General features: G+C 44.5%; 1 protein-coding gene across 3 annotated transcripts in view; it reads left to right on the plus strand.

The window, feature by feature from the left end:
* Nucleotides 1-672: 672 nt before the first annotated feature.
* The window catches only part of PRKCA (protein kinase C alpha), a 200,413-nt gene continuing 181,161 nt past the window's right edge, over nt 673-19,924 (plus strand). Inside the window, exons 1-2 of one of the 3 annotated variants that reach the window (XM_081181352.1) lie at nt 673-1,051; nt 11,905-11,936. In XM_081181352.1, coding sequence (XP_081037478.1) covers nt 879-1,051; nt 11,905-11,936 — 205 coding nt within the window. In that variant the 5' untranslated portion in view covers nt 673-878. The remainder of the gene's footprint in view (nt 1,052-11,904; nt 11,937-19,924) is intronic. The other 2 variants (XM_081181350.1, XM_081181351.1) reach the window with 2 other exon arrangements.

Consider the following 19,924-nt stretch of genomic DNA (forward strand, 5'->3'; position numbering starts at 1 on the left):
CGGATTTCTCTCTCCTCCCCAGCCTGGCTAGCAAACAATCCCAAACGGAACCGGCTGGAAGCGATGCGTTCCTCCGGGAAGCCGTGGTGGCACCTTTTGCGCCCGATCAGCGCGCTGAGGAGCCGGGAGGGGAGTCGATAAATGGGCAGGGCGGCGGGCCCATTTCTTTTGAGCGCCTTTCAGAGTGAGGGAATGAGGGTCCGGCCGGCGGGTGACTTTTTTTCTCTCCACATATGGGGAAAAAAGTCTCTCAAGCGCCACGTCGACGACGCGCACACACGCAAGCGCGTTATTTTGAAAAACTGAAGCGATCCGAGGTGCGGCTGCTTGCGCGCCGAATGCAACAGGTGCTGAGCAGGGGACTCGCTCGCAGGGCGCTGCCGATGGGAGGCGCCGCGCGAAGCACTGAAGAGGGCCCTTTTCGGCGCGCGCCATCCTCCTCCCTCCCCCTCCTCCTCCCTCCCCCCCGGAGTTGGGGGAGTCGCCCACACGCCGCCTTGTTGCCCTAGAGACGGGCTTCCCCGGCTCTCGCTCTGTCTCTCCGTCGCTCGCTGGCCCTCCCCCTTCTGGTGGCCCCTCCCCCACGCCGCAGGGGGTCCAGTGAGCGCGCGGGCGGGCGGAGCCGTCGGGGGCTGGCCCGGGGAAAGGGATCCTCCCCCCCCCGCCTGCCTGCTGCGCGTGGCTCAGACGTCAGGAGGAGCCCGAGCGGGCAGGAGGCAGCGCCCATCCCCGCCGCTGCCAGAGTGTCGGCGGCTGCCGGACGGGGCAGAGGGAGAGAAGTGGGAGGGAAGGAGGCGCTTCCTGGCTGAGGCGAAGTCAAAAGTCGACGCGGCGCGGCAAGCGAGGGAAGGAGCGAGCGGGGGGCGGGGGCGCGCGCCATGGCCGACGTCTTCCCCAACCCGGAGCCCGGCGCGGGTCCCGACGCGGCGCGGGGCTTCGCCCGCAAAGGGGCCCTCCGGCAGAAGAACGTGCACGAGGTCCGCGACCACAAATTCATCGCGCGCTTCTTCAAGCAGCCCACCTTCTGCAGCCACTGCACCGACTTCATCTGGTAAGGAGCGAGCGCGGCCTCAACCCCCCCCCACCCCAACCCCCCGCCCGAGAACCGGGCGCTGCGCTGCGGTGGCTGCAGAGGGGAAACTCCAGCGGCGCTCCCTCGCCGCCTTGCCTCTCCTCCAGCCGGGAGCCTCGCAGTCTTCCACTCCCGGAGAGGCAGGCGAGGCGGGCGGGCGGGTAGGCAGGCTGGCTGGCTCTCTCCCCGCGCCGCCTCAGCGCTGTTAGTCATCTCCTTCCCTTCAGCCGCTCGGCAGACTTCACAGGTGAAGGACTTGGGGCAGAAAGAGAGACACACTCTCTCTCTCCACCGGCAGGAGGAAGCGCTTGAGGTTCGCCGTCTCTCCGGGGGCTCCGTCGGTTCGATGAGACCCCAGCGCACTGCTTCCCCGCTGACAGGAGCTCTTTTCCCCGCCCCATGCAGTCGCATGTATGGGAGGTGTCTCTCCTTCTTACTTTCCTACGGAGAGGGAGGGAGGGAGGCACCACCCCTGTGCGGGGTGGTTCATGTGGCGCTGCATTTTTCATAGGGGCACACAAAACTTCTGGGCCAGGCTGACCCAATGGACTCAGTTTTCCTGCACTCCAACTTGCCAGAAAGGATCTTTCTACTTTAAGGCTCTTGGGGCACCTTTTTCACGTGGAAAGAGAGCTGACTCCCTCCCACCCCACAAATATGCCAACCCATTTATCCACATCTGGGGAAAAACCAACACCGGTCCTTCTGTCCATTTCACCGCTCCGCTGACCACATCTGGGGGAAAAAACCAGTGCCTTTAGATAGACCTTCTGTACCACACATGCATGCACACCCCATAAAAGCCCATTTGATTTCATACAGTAAAAGACTTCCACCCCCACGCAGTACCGTGCTCTCAGAACCAAAAACTTCTCCTACGATGCAACCCATTTTGCTGGGATCCTGGAACGACACTCTTTTTTAAAGGGAAGGCTCTGTAGCCCGCTTCTTCTCAGCAGCCACACTCTTGCGCTGAAGAGAGAGCCACACTAGCTGTATCCTCTGGAGGAAGCTGGTTGCATCCAGAACTCTGTTCATCACTCCCACTGATATGAAAGCAACTCCAATACGAATCTTCCTGTGCAGACCAGCACACACACACACACACTCTCTCTCTCTTCCATCTACAATCCTCTTCTTGGTCCTTGAGCCGGCTTCCTTCTGAAACAGTCTCACCCTGTCCCCCTCTGGACACTTAAAATCCATTTGCACTGATGTAGATGCAGACCAGGCTCTACACCACCGGTGATGGGAAATGGTTGGCTGTCAGCTTTTGTTAGAGAGCAACTCCCATAATCTCTGGCCATTGGCCATGCTGTTTGGAGTGACCCATCTTTTCCAAGTTGTTTGGGAAGTGCAGATTTTCTCAACTCTAGCATGACAAGCTGCAGATTTTCTCACTCTGCATCTCTCAAAGTTCCCTCTTCTGTGCAACTATTAGAGACACAGAAACCTTGTCCTCCGCATCTCGTTGTTGTTTCCATGAGATCCCGGTTTTTGTTCCTGGCACCTCCAGGTAGCACTTGGAATGTTGCCTGCTTGAGGTCTTAGAGGGCTGCTGCCAGTTAGTGCAGACAGTATTGTGCTAGATGGATCGTGAGTCTAACTGCGTAAGGCTGCTCTTTTGCTATTTCACTATTTCGTGTGAGATTCTTTCCCACTGTTGCACCATGATAAGTACTCTTCTATCCCTCACCTCCCACCCCAGATCAGGAAGTCAAGGAACTGGTGTTAACTGGAGAGCAACGCCATCATATATTGGATTGCACACTGTATAACTCTCCCAACATCACAGCAGAAACATCTGGAGTGAGATTTGTCATCCCCACGCGGAAAGTGTTATATGCAAACAACACCAACAACGTCTGCTTAAGGGATCGTTCTAAATACAATTCCGCCACAGGGGGCAACTTCCGTAAGCATCTGCATGGTGTAGTGGTTAGAGTGTCAGACTAAGACCTGGGAGTTCAGGGTTCAAATCCCCACTTGGTCGTTAAGTTAACTAGGTGATTTTGGGTCAGTCGCTGCCTCTCAGTAGGGGTTAGTTGAGGAGGGGGAGAATTGTGTACTCTGCATTGAGCTGCTTGGACAAAAAGATGGGATATACCGTATTTTTCTGTGTATAAGACTAGGTTTCCCCCCTAATTAGGGGGATGTCTTATGCACGGATATATCTCTCCCCCCCTTTCTTAAATCTGAGTCCCCCAAAATAGGGGGCATTTTATACCTGGGGGTGTCTTATAGACAGAAAAATATGGTAAATGCAACAACAACAACAACAACAACAATACAAAACAGATGCAAGACACCCTCTTCCTCCATCACCCTCAACGGTCCTTTTTCTATGTCTCATCTTTGCCACAGGGCTTTTTTGGAGTTTCCTCTTTCCAGACACAAAGTTTCTTTGTTGCACAGACCATAGATACAAGATTTTGTATCTTACCATAGGACGTTGTAGGATGCTCAATGGTCCATCTAGCTCAGTTTTGCCCATGCTGTCTGCTAGCAGCTCTCCAGGGCTTCAGACAGATTTCTCTCCCAATCCTACCTGGGGATGCTGGGGACTGAAAAAATCTTATACATTATTGTATTCTGTACTGCGCCAGCTTTATCTAGTGAGACTTCCAACTGTATTTCACATGAGATAAAGAGAACCCTTCTTCAAATTTCTTAAGCTCACTGATGGAAATTCCCTGTAGTGATGCTGTGGGCTGTCAGTTGCCTTGTATATTGTTCTATTTGCTGCTTTACCAGCTTACTTAGGTAGAGGCTTAACTAACCAAGTTTCTGCCCCCCTGTCGTCTGCTGAAGTACAATTTGCTACCACCCTACTGCACCCTAAAGTTTACTGTACGTGCTTATCTCTTGTCTATCGTGTGCAATCCATTTATTGACTCCAAAGGCATGCTCCAGGAGGATCCAACCCTTGCAATCTAATTATTTTCTGTAGCTGATCTCTTGCCTGCCTTTTTGGCCAGTCTGCACTCAAGATGTTCAGATGGATCTCCCAACATTTTTATTTTTATTTACTTAAAAGCGGCTGAAGTGAGTAGGGTGGGGAGAGATTTTGAATTAGGTCAGAGCAGTAGTGCTGGAGGATTTCAGCTCTTTCCCCATGCTATCCCATCCTGAAGTAAAATTAAGGGAAAAGAACAATACCTGTATTATTTCCCTGAAGGGTAAAACAGCAGCTTTCCGTATGTGTTGACTGTAGATCAGGAAAATAGTGTGTGGAAATATGATTTCCCCCTGCCATGCCATTGGTCCAATCAAATTCACAGTCCTCCAAAGTAAAAATTTAAAATATTTGCAGATCTACTCATGGGCTCCTCTTATCATATGTACCATATTTTTCGCACCATAGGGAGCACCCAGTTTTTAGGGGGGGAGGAATCAAGAAAAAAAATATCCCCCCCCAGCCCCAAAGAGCAGCGTACAGGCTGCACACAACCTCTCCCTGCCAGAGGGGTTGCGCGCAGCTATGGAACAAGCCAAGGCAGCGAGCGGGATGGATCCCGCTTGCTGTTTTGGCTTCCCCTTTAGCCCCGTGCAGCCTCTCCTTGCCGGGAGACGCTGCGCAGGGCTAAAGAATCCATAGTCCCATGCAGCCTCTCCTTGCGGAGGGGTTGTGCGCAGCTATGGAAGAAGGCAAGGCAGTGAGTGGGATGGATCCCGCTCGCTGTTTTGGCTTCCCCTTTAGCCCCATGCAGCCTCTCCTTGCCGGGAGACGCTGTGCAGGGCTAAAGAAGCCATAGCCCCGTGCAGCCTCTCCCTGTCGGAGAGTACAAGCCTGCATTCGCTCCATAGGACGCACACACATTTCCCCTCAATTTTTGGAGGGGAAAACTGCATCCAATAGAGCAAAAAATACGATTGTTAACTGTAGATCAGGAAAATAGTGTGTGGATGCTTACCTGGCTGACAAGGAAATTGTTGTACATAAATTTCTCCCAGGGGAGTTATTTTCTGCTACAACCCTACTGTCTAGAAGTTTTACTTATGTTATGTTATATTCATTTCACTACTACCTGTTGCAATCCAACCTGAGTCAATGTACAAGTTAAAATGATTTTAAAAAGCAACAGCATAGTAACATTGCAACATTAGAGGTGGTATCCAGCAAAGTACTTCTCCTAGCAGAAAGACTTTGGGCTGTGCCACAGAACTTCCCCTCTCTGCTTATGTGCACCCTCCAAATTGGTCGCTGGTATTCCTAACACTAAACTCCAGAAAAGGCTGGAATGCACAAGTAGGCTTTTGAGAAGTGCTAAAATATATTTGCAGTTGTCAGAGCTCTGAGGGGAGGTGATTCTGTAAGAAGGGGACTACCACTGATTCTGTAAGAAGGGGACTACCCTTCACGCTAGTTGCCCAACCCAGATGAACTTTGCAGCTGAGCAGAATATTCAGATGGCAGTAGGGAGAGAGTGCGACTCCTGCAGGTATCCTGGTCAGCAGACATCGAAACCTTGAACTTATCCCTGTAGTTTATGGGCAGCCCATGCAGCTCCTTTAGCAGTGGTGTAATATGTGTGTGGTAGGATACTCCACTAGTAACCTTGTTACACGGTTGCAGCATTCTGCAGCAGCCCTGGCTTTGAGACCAGCCTCAAGCAAAGTCCCAGATGATGGAGCAGATTCACACTATCCAGTCTAGAGGAATGTTCACAGCGGCCAGGCTATCCCGATCCAGAAACAGACATTGTAGGTGCCAAAGGTGGCATTCACTTATAGCTACCACTGCCACCTGAGCTTCTGTGGATAAATACAAATCAAAGACTACACCCAAACTGTGCTATTACCTGTTTCTGGAACCAAGAGCCACCCATCTCCCCACAGGACCTCCCAATGCCAGGACTGAATTACAGTGGTACCTCTGATTATGTACTTAATTCGTTCCGGAGGTCTGTTCTTAACCTCAAACTGTTCTTAACCTGAAGCACCACTTTAGCTAATGGGGCCTCCCACTGCTGCCGCACGATTTCTGTTTTCATCCTGAAGCAAAGTTCTTAACCCGAGGTACTATTTCTGGGTTAGCGGAGTCTGTAACCTGAAGTGTATGCAACCTGAAGCGTATGTAACCCGAGGTACCACTGTATAGTTTTTGGCCGTCATCTTAGCCTCTTCCTGCACCCATACACTTGTTCAGGAGCTGCCATAAGATGCCAGTGAACTCATAACAGAGTGCATTCTCTTTAACCGCAGCGTAAGTTGTCCTACCCATTGAATTCATTTAGTTTTTCTTTCTCCTATATATACTATATATATTCCCCTTTAGCACCTGGGTTATGTCATGTACACCGTGCTTGCATGCAGCTGTTCCACTTAACCTTGATTCTGTAACCACTTCGTGCATATAAGCATTTGTGTGCAAGCTGCCCTTCTTCTTACACAGCCCTGCCACTTTACAAACTCTTATGATTCTGCAGTTGCTTAGGACGAGATTGCTTGGATCTCTTGTACTGAGTTTGGTATTTCCCTTTTTTGTGTTTCCTGTTGCTGCCTCTGGTGGGCAAGGGGATTTGAAAATACTTTTGCAGATTGCACCTCTTAGATGTGCATACTCATAAATAAGATTTATGCGCAGAGCCGATATGGAGGAAACTAATAAAAACCACTCAGGAGCCACAAGGGGATAAAGCAGTGCTTTCTTTCCTCGAAACAATGTCAGGCTGTTACAATGCCAGCTAGCTGAAGTGGTGTTGTACGTTGTTTGCATGCACATATCTGGCTGTGGTTTAGACTGTGAATGGTTGTGCACCTTTCCTCCATGGACTCATCTTGAATGAAGAAAAACGAGTGTTCATGTTGTCTTATTGTGGATTGCTTGCATCCAAATACATCCATTTTATTCACATGCTGCAACTTATTTGTCCAAGAGCCCTTGGTATGGACTGGATACTCCGCCATTCCCATAGTATCAGCTATGAGAGAACCTTAGGACTTCCAGGTGTCAGGTCTATCCTCACAGGCAACCCTCCCTTTTACGCGCATTCAACATGTGTGTGACTGTGTGTACGCGCATCATGCTGAGCCAGAAATGAATTTAAAAAAGGCCAAAATGGCCCCAGAAGAGGCGCAAAGAAGCCAGAAAAGGCGCAGGAACAGCACCTACCAATCCCATGGGCCTTCACAATTGCAATCCCAAGAGCCCTTGCACCCAGGATTGAGGCCTGTGGAGAGTTTGAGGAAGGAGGTTGGGAGAGAGGGGTTGTGTTGGAGTTTTTGCAGGTGTGTGTTTTTTTCTTTGAGCTGCTCTTTGAGATGGCACCTAAATGCACAGCATCGTCACCTTCCTCGGGTGATGACAAACAAACCCAAGAGACAGCGAGTGGTGCCCACGCTGGAAGAGGAATTGGAAGTTGTGGACTGTTTAGCAGGCAGCATGAGCAGGTGTTATGTGGCATGCACGTTTGGCAGGAAATAATCCAGTTTAAGTGCCGTAAAGGTACGGGAGAAGAAAATCCAGGCATCGGAGGTGGCGAGTGCATGTACAACTACAACTGCCAAGGTCCCCAGCCATGTGCAGGATGAGGCCCTGTTGAAGGCACATGAAGCACTGAATCTGTGGCTGGAGGCCTTGAACTGCCAGCATATCCCCATTGATGGCAGCACCTTGCGCAAGAAGACTCTCAGACTGTACGTGCACTTCAGGCAGCCTGAGAAGGAGTTCTGAGCTAGTTCTGGATGGCTGACCCACTTCAAACAATGCTTCGATTTGAAGAACATTGACACCTGTGTTGAAACTACATCCATGGACTATGAGGCTGCCCAAAAATGTCCTGACCAACTGAAGAGACAGAAGTGCCAGCTGCCCATCATCATGTTCCTCTGCAAGACACCATCAGCGCCACCAAGTGAGTCTCACCCACAGCCAAGCACTTTGGGGTTACCGGTCCGCCCTGCTTGTCATTGTTTGCAAATCGTCCTTCAGCAATGAGGAAGACTGAATGTCTCCATTGCCACCATTCCTACCCTGTCTGGTAGGGCTGCTGGTTTGTAAAAGGGTTTTTCTAGGATTCCCAGAGGTTCAGAGGGTGTTTGCAGGATGCTTCAATTACACACAAGGTGACTCGGAACGTAACCCCCTCCCAATAAATGGGGGGTTGCCTGTACTTTGGAGGAAGCCCTACTGAAGAAAGCATTCTGCTTGTCAGATGATACTTCGAATCCAGTGTTTGTATACCTGAAGGAGCGTCTCCACCCCCATCGTTCTGCCCGGACACTGAGGTCCAGCGCCGAGGGCCTTCTGGCGGTTCCCTCATTGCGAGAAGCGAAGCTACAGGGAACCAGGCAGAGGGCCTTTTCGGTGGTGGCGCCCGCCCTGTGGAATGCCCTCCCATCGGATGTCAAGGTGATGGACAACTACCTGACATTCAGAAAACATCTTAAGGCGGCCCTATTCAGGGAAGCTTTTAATGTATGATATTTTAGTGTTTTTTGGTTTCTGTGGAAGCCGCCCAGAGTGGCTGGGGAAACCCAGCCAGATGGGCGGGGTACAAATAATAAATTATTATTATTATTATTATTATTATTATTACTAAATATTTTTGTATTGCCTTGGTTAGGAAGAGCACAAGGGTAGCTTTCAGTGTCTCCCTTTAAAATACACACAAGCAAAAGCTGAGAACTTTGTGTTGCATGTGCATTAAAGGAAAATGTATGGATTGTGAATGCATGAACCCTTAATACTTTAGATATTTTGTGTTTGTTTTGTGCTGTAGTATCAGACTTTGAGTACTAAGTGTTGTCTAAGAAGTGCCGAAACAAAAGTTTTCTTGGCCTTGACATCCTATCACAGGGGAAAGCCTTTTTCTAAACCTATGCCCACTTACTTGTGGTAAGTTCTGCTTAATACAGTGGGGCTTATTTCCAAGCAAACATATATGTTTGCATTTACAGCCCTTCATGATATTTATCCCAAGGCGGTTTACAATATAATTGAAATAAAACAATAATATACAATAAATAAGCTAAATGATGTGATCACATAATTAATGCAACACACACTTAAAATACCAGTTGAAGCAGTCAAGTTAAGAAGCATTCAACTCCAGTGATTTAAAAGCATCCCAATACTATTTTGGAAGACAAACCCAATTAAAATGGATAGGATTGTCCTATGGGTCTACTGCATATCATTCCACTTCTCTGTAATTGTTGAGAAATTCATCATATGGGCATGCAAAACTTTGGAGAGAGAAATGAGGAGGTGATAAAAATGATATAGCTGTTTACATTTTAAAAATAATGCTCAATTTACTTAATGTAATTAGAAGAGGAAAATAATTTGGGGGGGGGAATGAAACAAAAAGAAGAGTAGAATTATATAGATATAAAATTGCTGTAGGGCCCATTTAATCATGTTTATAATGATAGTGAATACATTTTAAAACTGCATTGATAAAAGGCACTTAATTACAGGGTGCATTTGAATGGGGAAACATATCCTGTGGCTGGCAGGTGACAAGAAAAGTTGTGTTCTACTGCCTTTTCCAGCTAGGAAGGATTTTTAATATTCTTCAGAGACAGCATGCAGTAACCTTTTTCTGCTTCAGAGATAAAATATAGGCGCCTTTTTAATGAGAGTCTGGGAAACTTCAGAAAACCTGTGAATTGTAAATACGAAATTTGGGTAGCTGTTCTCTAAAGGGGCAGCACTGTTAACACCATCGTCACCCAATCAGTTCTTCTTTTTTTAATGTTGCAATTTTCCCCAAATGCTTGTAAGCAGATCTAAGCTTTTAAAAATGCTTAATTGTAGAGTGTTTGCAGTGTGTGTGTGAGAGAGAGCCTAGTGGAGGAGCCACCACTTTTTGGTCCTCCTCAATGAAGGATTAGGAAAAAGTCTGTACCACTCAACTTCAATTTATTACTAATATATATATAGAGAGAGAGGGAGGTAGAAATTGCAGCCTTTACCCTTTCCTGCTTTGCTTCTATGTTTTCAATACAGTAAGCCCGCAACTTACACAGGGGTTACATTCCAAGAATAGCACCTAAAGCCAAAATTGTGTATAGTCAAAACACATTGGGTGCAATAGAGGGTGGGATTGCCAAAGTATTTTTTTCTGTACACCTGCTTGCTTTCCATTCCATTTTATTTATTTGCCAAGTTTGCAAAACTGAATTAGCACCAGCTAAATGTGTGTAGGTTGCAAGTGTACTGCACTTATCTTTAACTGTGTTAAAAATCAATAAATCAGAGATAAAGTAATCTGTTATGTGGTATCGTTTGATTACTCATTTTATTTAGAAGTTAGTTCTGTCAAGTATAGAAACTTTTAAGAACACAAAAAGGGATGCTCTGATTATGAATTAGTAACTTTCAGTTGCATCAATTTAGTTGTTAATTTAGCATTATTGCATTTGACCTCAACAATCCGGCTATCTTGAGACAGTTGCAGCAGTGTTTTTAAAAGGTGGCATGTATATAAAAAAAATGGTGGTTAAAATAAACACCCGTCAATATCAGGACGGTTTTCACAAACAACATTGTTAAGCTGTGTTTGAATTCCTCTGTGTGTTTAATTTTATTCCCACAGATTTGTGCCTATAAACAAAGTAAATGTGTGCGTGTGTGTGTTTGAAGTCTCCACTTCACTGTGGAAAAAACTTGTGTGTGTGCCATCCTACAGTTTTGCAGGCTGCTCCTAGCAAGTAGATTTGAGTAGTATAAACTAAGTATCTGTATATAAACACCTACGAGGAAAGTATTTGTATATGAGCTCCTTAATGTAGCCCCTCCCCCGAAATGCATGTTAGCAAAATAAATAACAGAGGTTCATGTTCGTGTTTTGGCAACTGGTAGAAATTCCGTCAGTCTTGCATCCTTAGATGTAAGGCTAAGCTTTCTTTTTGTGAGTGTGTATGTGTTAGTTTTTCACTTAGATTCTCTTAAAAGAAGAAAGGGCAGTAATCACAACAAAGGGGGTAGGGGGACTATCAAGGCCATCCAGACAGTTTTGAGAAGGTTAATAACTAGAATCTTGCAGCTCCAGTATTCTCACTGAATCCAACAAATCCTGGGAGATTAGGTGTTTTGGCCCACTTACTAACAAATGTGTCTCACTTGCCAGTTTATCACACCCACCCCACCTGATATTCTCTTGCATTGTAAGTATATTTTGGACATTAAAACAAGCCAAGACAATTTATTCCTTTATTACAGTGGTGCCTCGCAAGACGAAAAGAATCCGTTCTGTGATTCTCTTCGTCTAGCGGTTTTTTCGTCTTGCGAAGCAAGCCCATTGACGGATTAGCGCTATTAGCAGCTTTTAGCGGCTTATCAGCTTATCAGATCAGCTGATAAGCGGCTTAGCGGCTTAGAAAAAGGGGGGGGGAAATCCCGCAGGAACTCGCAAGACATTTTCGTCTTGCGAAGCAAGCCCATAGGAGATTCGTTTTGCGAAGCACCTCCAAAATGGAAAACTCTTTCGTCTATCGAGTTTTCCATTTTGCGAGGCATTCGTCTTGCGGGGCACCACTGTAGTTGTGTTGCTGCATACAAAGTTGTGGGCTGCATCCATCAAGAGCCATAATAGTATTAATGAAATGGACCCTTACATTGTGAATATAATGCATAAATTGTATCAGTAGGTATTCTTTGCAAGTTAATTGTTCAGAATTTTTTTTTGTTGAGTGTAAAGAGGCTGAGAGCAGAACCCTGTACAGATCTACTCGTAAGTAAGCGTTGTTAAACTCAGTGGGACTTACTCCGTAAGCAGAAGTTAAGAAAACTTATTCCTTTGACAGGAAATAATATTGCTGTTGCATATTACGACAACAAAAAAAAGCTAACTTTGTCTTTCACTCTCTTTTTCCTTGCCTAGGGGGTTTGGCAAACAAGGATTTCAGTGTCAAGGTAAGTAAGTAATAATGGCTTCCATTTCTGCTTTAATCATGAAATCTAGGTGAAATATACCTCAAGAAGGAATTAATTATGCTAGAAAGAAAGAAAAGTATTAAATTATCTAAAAGGATGTGTATTATTTAATCATTTATTATCTCATGAACTGTGAATCATGCACAGAAGAGTTTCATTTCAGCAGAGTTTCCTAAAATTAAATGTCATGTAATCTGCATATAGAGCACTCTTTAATTTTTCATGAAAAGAATCTTTGTGGTTTATTTTTGTAGAGAACATTTTTCTTGTCGGGAGCTGCTGTCTCTGTGTGGGTGTTCTGAATAGTGGATTCGCTCTCCATTGGGCTTCCTTTAATGCTCTAATCCATCTTTTCTCTCCCTTAGTAATTTACATGGGTTTCATGAATACATTTAGGTGGACCTTTGGTCTTTATTTTAATCTGTTTATTCAACTGAATGGAGTAAAATACAGTAAACATTGTTATTGTGAATGAACTTCAATTCAATGTCAATTGTTCAGTGTTAAAATCTTGGGACAGGAAGTAACTTTATTTACATGAATTGCCTTATTGGCCATAATATGGCTGTATTTTTGTTCAGTGCTTATTTTCGCTAAACTTTAGGATATGTACAGAACACGAAACCCACAAAGCTGCCTTATGTAAAATTAAATTATTGGTCTCCCTAGCCCAGCATAGTCTATGTTGAGACAGCAGCTCTCCAGTTACTCAAAAGAGATGCACAGCTCCCAGATATTATTTTGATTGGATATGCCCAGGATTAAACTGTGAACGTCTGCATGGAAAAACCTACAACTGAAATTTGCCCTTTCCTCATATTCTTAGGTCCATAGCCTGATTTTCTAAGGTCTGTAGGTTGATCACCATTTCAGGTTATCCCGCATGAATCAATACATTTCTCACTTCAGCAACCTCCCTCGTCATAACTCATCAGCGTTCTTGTTTGCTAATTGTATATGTTACATTTTCCTAACATGGACACAGGTTTGATTAAGTGAGAATAATAGCATTTGGTCTGATGATTTCATAGATTTTAGGGCAGCTGACAGTGGCAGCTGGTGAATTTTGGAGTTGATGTGACACTTGCAGGTTAAGCCCCCCCCAAAAAACCCTTTTGTTTTTGATCTGCTTATACACCATATAGCAGGGGTCAGCAAACTTTTTCAGTCCACTGTCCCTCAGACCTTGGGGGGGGTGGACGACTATATTTTGAAAAAAATATATGAATGAATTCCTATGCCCCACAAATAACCCAGAGATACATTTTAAATACAGTGGTACCTCGGGTTCCATACCCTTCAGGTTACATACGCTTCAGGTTACAGACTCCGCTAACCCAGAAATAGTGCTTCAGGTTAAGAACTTTGCTTCAGGGTGAGAACAGAAATCGTTCTCTAGCGGCGCGGCGGCAGCACGAGGCCCCATTGGCTAAAGTGGTGCTTCAGATTAAGAACAGTTTCAGGTTAAGAACGGACCTCCGGAATGAATTAAGTACTTAACCTGGGGTACCACTGTAAAAGGACACATTCTACCCATCTAAAAACATGCTGATTCCTGAATCGTCTGCAGGCCGGGTTTAGAAGGTGATTGGGCTGGATACAGCCCCCGGGCCTTAGTTTGCCTACCCATGCTGTATGGGCATGTTTTGCTAGCATGGCTGGGAGATACACATGAGTTAAGTGTGTTGTGGTGACTAAGATTTTTGTACAGTGAGCCAGGAATTTTTATTTGAGGAAGATGCTAAAGGGGGAATTAGCATTGGATGTCACATTGGCTACAAAAGGCAAAAAGCGCACTTCTCTCTATGGTAAAGTTTCAAAAGCAGGCATGGTGTGGTGGCTGAGAGTATGCGCTGGGACAACTCTAGTCCAGCCATGTATCCACTGGGTGACCTAACCCAGCAAACTATTTTTCACTCTCACCTCCCCTGTACCTGTTTCCAGGAGAGGGATGAAGAATACCAATGTTTAGAGATAATGTATGTGAAACACTTGGAATTCCTTGAACAACTATATCAGTGCTGTGTAGTATTTTCTCTATAGTAGCCCAAAATTTGCAAAGATTAAGCTTCTACCTCCCCCCATGTCCTGTAATGAGAGCATACTGTTAGCCACATCTTGTCACCTGATGTTCTTTAGTTTTTCCAAGGATACTAAAATGTGAATACATGCAGAGGCGTAGGAAGATCAGGTGGTACCTGGTGCGGAAAATTTATTGTCCCTCCATTGATATTTTTTTTTTTTTTTGCCTGCAAAAATGGTTTTATGTTATTTCATATTTTGTTACAAAGAAATGTGGATTCTGGGCCCCTGATAACAAGTAACAATTAAAATTTTGAATTTGTAATGGAGGAAAAATTATTGCATTAATTACAGGGTTGGCTTGTGCTGACAATCTGCTGAGTTGTGGTTGTATCATAAAACTGAAATATAAAACTGCTAGCCATTAAGTTCATTCTTCAGGTGTTTAGTTTCAGAAACATAGGTTGCCTTTGTATGTGTTAACTTTGCTGTTAACATTGTCATATTTAGGAGTGTGCAAATGACCATTTAAAGATGCAGTAGTTTACAATGCACGTGCCTCGATTTCTGTCATTGTCCATGATTGATAGTAGCTTGGAATGTTCATGAAGACTTGCTGACAGCCTTCATGCTGGTCAATGAAGTAGCTATTTTAGGCAGCTAGAATATTCAGTTATAAGCTGTCTAGGTGTGGGTCACCTGTATTTGTTGTACATGTGACTGGCTAGAATTTTGAACTGAGGGGATATGGATGGCTGTGTCTTCGTGTTACTGATTGAATAGTATAATAGTGTTATGAGTTTGTGGGTACTAGACTCCCCTAAATTATTGGATCCAGTAAATGTTAAAATATAAGCCAGGCCAGTTTCCTGACCAGGAAATTGCCTGGGGTGTAGGCTGTTAGGAGAACAAATGGAAGGTGATGAGTCATTAAGAAAGCAAAGGCTCTGTGCCAGACTGCAAGTGGGTGGGGCCCCTCCTCCAGATCTGAGTTAGTTTGAACGCAAAGGCAGAGTTTGAGGTAGAGTGTTTCAGGCTGACTGGGATGGAGGGGAAAGGTTTCAGTCTGGTAAAGGTAGCTGGAGAGAAGGACAAGGGTTGATTTCTGTTTGAATCCATGGCTGCAGCTATGGGAGCAGCAAGACCCACTTGGAGTGTTAATGTTGTGAGCCCCTCCATCGTAGGCTCAGGTTGTATATCTGTGTAAATAAACCATATATCATAAAGACACCACACTTTCCAATGTGCCTCATTTCCAAAAGGAAACACGGACCCTGGGCGAGTGCCTGGGACCCCTGGAATCTCACACTGCTCAGAGATAGGAGTGTTGTGTGATAATATTTTAATAGGTTTTTGTTTATCAAAATATTGTACTTGGCTTATACTCAGAACAATAAAATATTTTTTTTAATAAGAAATTTTATTAAATTTCAGTGAGTGGAATTCTGCTGATAGGATGCTGCTAGCTGAAAGGGGAAGCTTTTTTGCCCTGCAGCCCCCTCATTCTCCCTGACAAGTTTTGTTGGGAGATCCTCTAGAATAGTGGCAGTGGAGGAAGGCTGCAAGGGCAAAAAGGCTGCAAGGGCCCACCGGTGAAGGTCCAAGTCATTGAGCTCAATCCAGAAGGTGAATTGATAAAGAGGAAGATACTGCTATGATGCTTAATTAGTCTGTAAAAGAAAAAACAAAAAGAGATGTAGCTTGGTGGTGGTGAGTGAGTGAGAAAGAATGCTTTAAACACAGTAGGTGGAAGATAACTAATGAACATCTTATTCAAACTCTTAAAAAAGGAGAGAGGAAAAGGTGTCTGTACAGCTACTGACTTTCATTACTATCCTAAATCCAAGTGTCTTCCAACAGTGATTCCCCCCCCCCCCGGGTGTCTTAACTGTCCAGTTCTAAAAATGCTTCCTGGTTAAATATACTTTGGATTGCAGCTCTGGTAAGGTCACTGTGAGGTGATACGTTCGAAATAGTGTTAGTAGCAGATAAGAACCGACGTGCAAAGTCATGCATAATACAACTTGAGACAGTTCAAAGCTTTGGGCGGTGTTCAGCTAAGTTTTACTCTGAGGAGATCGCTTAAAATTAACATGGGCCTAACTTGGTCATGGTCATTAATTTCAGTGGATCTATTCTGATTAATACGTAGTTGAATACCACACATTTTCTTGGAGTGCACATTCTCTCCAGCCACTAGGTAAAGCTGCCATATTCAGTTTCCATTGATATTTCCCCCCAACCTGGTACACTACCTAAGATTGATCTCTGCTTTGTGCGCATATATATATGTGTGTGTGTGTGTGTGTGTGTGTGTGTGTGTGTGTGTGTATATATATTGCTGTTTCCTACAACCAATAACTTCTGTAGTTTGTATAAAACTGGAGACAGAGCTAGTGAACTGCTGTACAGGGTTTTATATTTTTAAAAAGGGGAATCAGGCACTTCTTCATCCCAGTGTCCCTAGGTGCAACTCGAAACCTAATCTATTATGCCTGGTCCCTCTTCCCACTCCCTATTTTAAGAGAGATACTAGTACAAACTTTATGGCTTCAACACTCTGCCCCCTGCCCCTCCCACTTCCTGTTTTGCGTAACAAACAGGCCTGATGAAGATTTCTGGAGAACTCAGAGACACTTGCTCCCTGTCTTGTGACAGCTTGGTTTTTCTAACGAAAGTATTGTCATACTATGGATTCTAGAAGGCATTTTTTGGGTACATTATCTCTGTAATCCTTGCGGTAATCTGGTAAAAGAGGTCAGCGTTGTTATCATCGTATTGCGGAGGGGGATGGGGATGGAGGAACTGGGACAGAAAGAGAAATTGAGGGAACCACGCTTAAAGCCATCTGCAGTTCATGGCTGTTTGAACAGGGAGCTTCGCAGCTCACACTTGCCCACTAAAACTACATGAGCCGTACACGACATGCTGCCAACAATCAGTACAGGTTGGACTGAACAAATTAATTGTTTTGCTTCTTCCCTTCCCCCGTTCCCATTCCAACGAACTTGGCTTTCTTCAATGGTTTACTTGTCTGCTGCTTTTCTGTGGTAGGCTCCCCTCTGCAAAGCACTTCATAACGATAGACTTCAATTTCAAGATAATTCACTAACAAATCGCAAGAGAGCCCAGCAAATTTAAATAGCTGTAAAAACAACATTTCCAATAAGCCCCAAACATCTCATATTAATAGTCACTGTTACACTAAGATTAAACAATCAGCTAATAATTCATACTGAATCCTAACAATAAAAAATAAGGGGGGGGGAAATCTGTACACCAGCCAAAATAGTGGGCATGCTATGTAAAACTTAATATTGTGTCCATCAGGAACTTCTAAACAAGCCTGCTGCTGTCCTAGGCAGGGTGGATTGGACCAGGGAGAACAACTGGTCAGTGAGTTTTCCTGTTGCTGCTTTTCCTCACTCTGGCAGCCCTGTTTTGCTACCCCACCGGAGCTGTAGACCCTTGTTGGGCCAAAGATGGCATTCAGGAGCTGCCAGCAAATCACTTCTACTTTGGACATAGCTATGATCATTTCTGGCTGGCTGGCTGGTCATGTTAGGCAAGTCACCCCACAGAGTACGATCATAAGGGTACTTTTTTTTTTAGCTGTGTCTGTTAACAGCACAATTTCCTTTAGGCAGATTTCAATTGTCAACCCATAACACTTCTCTAGGTTCGCGGATTATAAAGGCATTACAACATTCTTTAGGTTTGTCTTCCAACAAGTGCAGTTTCTTGTGGAATAATGTCAGAGCAAGCCATAAATTGTTAAGCAAGCTTCTAACAGACTTCTTTGATTAGGCAAGCGGCGGCGGTGGGTGGGCAGGGGAGGGAAGCTACATTTTGTCTGCCTTGAAAAGTAACAATCTTAATAATAATAATAATAATAATAATAATAATAATAATAATAATAATAATATATTATTTGCTGGGTTTCCCCAGCCACTCTGGGCAGCTTCCATAGAAACCAAAAATACACTAAAATATCACAGATTAAAAACTTCCCTGAAAATAATTAACCTTGCTTAGGCGAATGTTTCGATACCTGAGGGACTGAGGTTGAGCCCTGAGGCTGCGTGCTCTGAGCCTTTGTAGCTGGCCAGAAATATCCTCCTTCCCCTTCTCTGAACACTTTCTGTTGCATTATTATAGGCATAGGCAAACTCAGCCCTCCAGATGTTTTTGGCCTGCAACTCCCATGATCCCTAGATAGCAGGACCAGTGGTCAGGGATGATGGGAATTGTAGTCCCAAAACATCTGGAGGGCTGAGTTTGCCTATGCCTGCATTATTACCAGCCAACCTGCCAGTTAATTAAGGAGTTTCTACAATACGAATATCCTTGAACCGCTACAGCTAAAACTGCACAGATTCTAGGAGCACCTCGCATTCCTACTGCTCTTTAAAAACAACAACTGTGAACAGGATATTATAATTCGGTTATAAAGTCATACTTTCAAGATCTAAAATGCTCTTAACTTGCAATAACTTAGGTACTTGAGAGTGACCTATAAATGCATGCCTAGTTTTCATCAGGCAGTTTGTGTCTTCGTTTTCTTTTTCTTTCTGTGGTTTTATTTGTCACTTTTGGGCATTCAAAACTGTCGGCCTCATTTGGTCATAGTCTCCATTTGTGACATTTGCTCATACCATGCAGTAAATGCTCAGTGTAAGAGCATGGTGTATTTAAGAGTCCTTTGAAATTCTCACTTTCTTTATGCAAGTGTTAGGAACTGTTATATTACGGTTTCCTTACTGGATAGGGTATATTTTCATAGGCTGTGGATTTTGTGCAAGCCTAGGCAGGCACTTCTGAGGATAGGTGAAGCCCTCTGAAATGGTATGTGCTGAGATACAGCAGGATGAAACTGGGGTAACTGGGGGGGGGATGAAAGCCCCCACTTTCATGTGGAATGAACTTCTTGTTGATCATGCATGGGTTCTGGGCTATAGTGCTGTGGACACAAATGCTTGTGGCAGGTATTTCCGTTTAATGTAACTGTATTGGTGGTCTTTCAGCTGTTGTAAACTAGTATCATTCATGTCTACCCAGGCTATTTGTTATTAGGGGAAACTTTTTTTTATTTTTTTTTGAAAGCTGAAGTTTCTCATTTGTTACAGAAAAAGAAAGAAAGACTCCAACCCTGTTTTTTTTGCACTGAAAGCATAAGTTTAAAATTAACACGCATTCTGGCAGTTTATTTTGCAGAGCAAGCAGGAGAACACACTGACTATGAAATTAATGACATTTATTCTAATACAAATTATGTGAAGGCATGACAAGGAAATTACTGGAAATTAGACAAATCTGTCTGTCTATATATATATTCTCGAATATGAATGCTCCCTGTGTTAAGGAAATTAAGGGAAGATAAGCACCCTGCTTTGCTCCTTTTCATTAACTGTACAAACTATTTCTGTATGAAACATTGGCCCTTCTTTCTCCTGGCTCTTCCTTTTGAAGAAATTATTTTCTTGAGGAGCAGCTTATAATTACTTCAGGGAAGGAGAGTGGAGCTCGTTGGAGAATTGAGAGGCCAGGAGGCATTCATAGCATGCGCTTCTCTGCTTGTAACCTAAATAGTGGTGTTAATGGAATAACTGTTAGGAGCCTTGGTTCCATTACAGCAAGCATTTTTCACCCACATTAATTATTACATAAACAGTGCTTTATGGTGTGTTCAACCTTTCCTCAACATTTCAGTGCTTAGAATTGGTGATAACCAAGTAGGGTCTCCAACTACATTACTTAAAGTTTGTTTAAATGTGGTTTTGGTTCTTCGTCTTCCATTTGCCAGCTTTCTGGGGGAAGAGTTGTATGGTGGGAGCAGCCCTGTTGTCTTGCTGTGTACACACTATAAGTCTGTGTGCATGGTTGTACATGCATGCTTTAGGGAAGGTCTTGATCTTCGCTTCACTCCCATGGCCAAAAAAGCCAGA

The sequence above is a fragment of the Podarcis bocagei genome, assembly GCF_964188305.1.
Source record: "Podarcis bocagei genome assembly, chromosome: 2".
NCBI classification, from domain to species: Eukaryota; Metazoa; Chordata; class Lepidosauria; order Squamata; family Lacertidae; genus Podarcis; species Podarcis bocagei.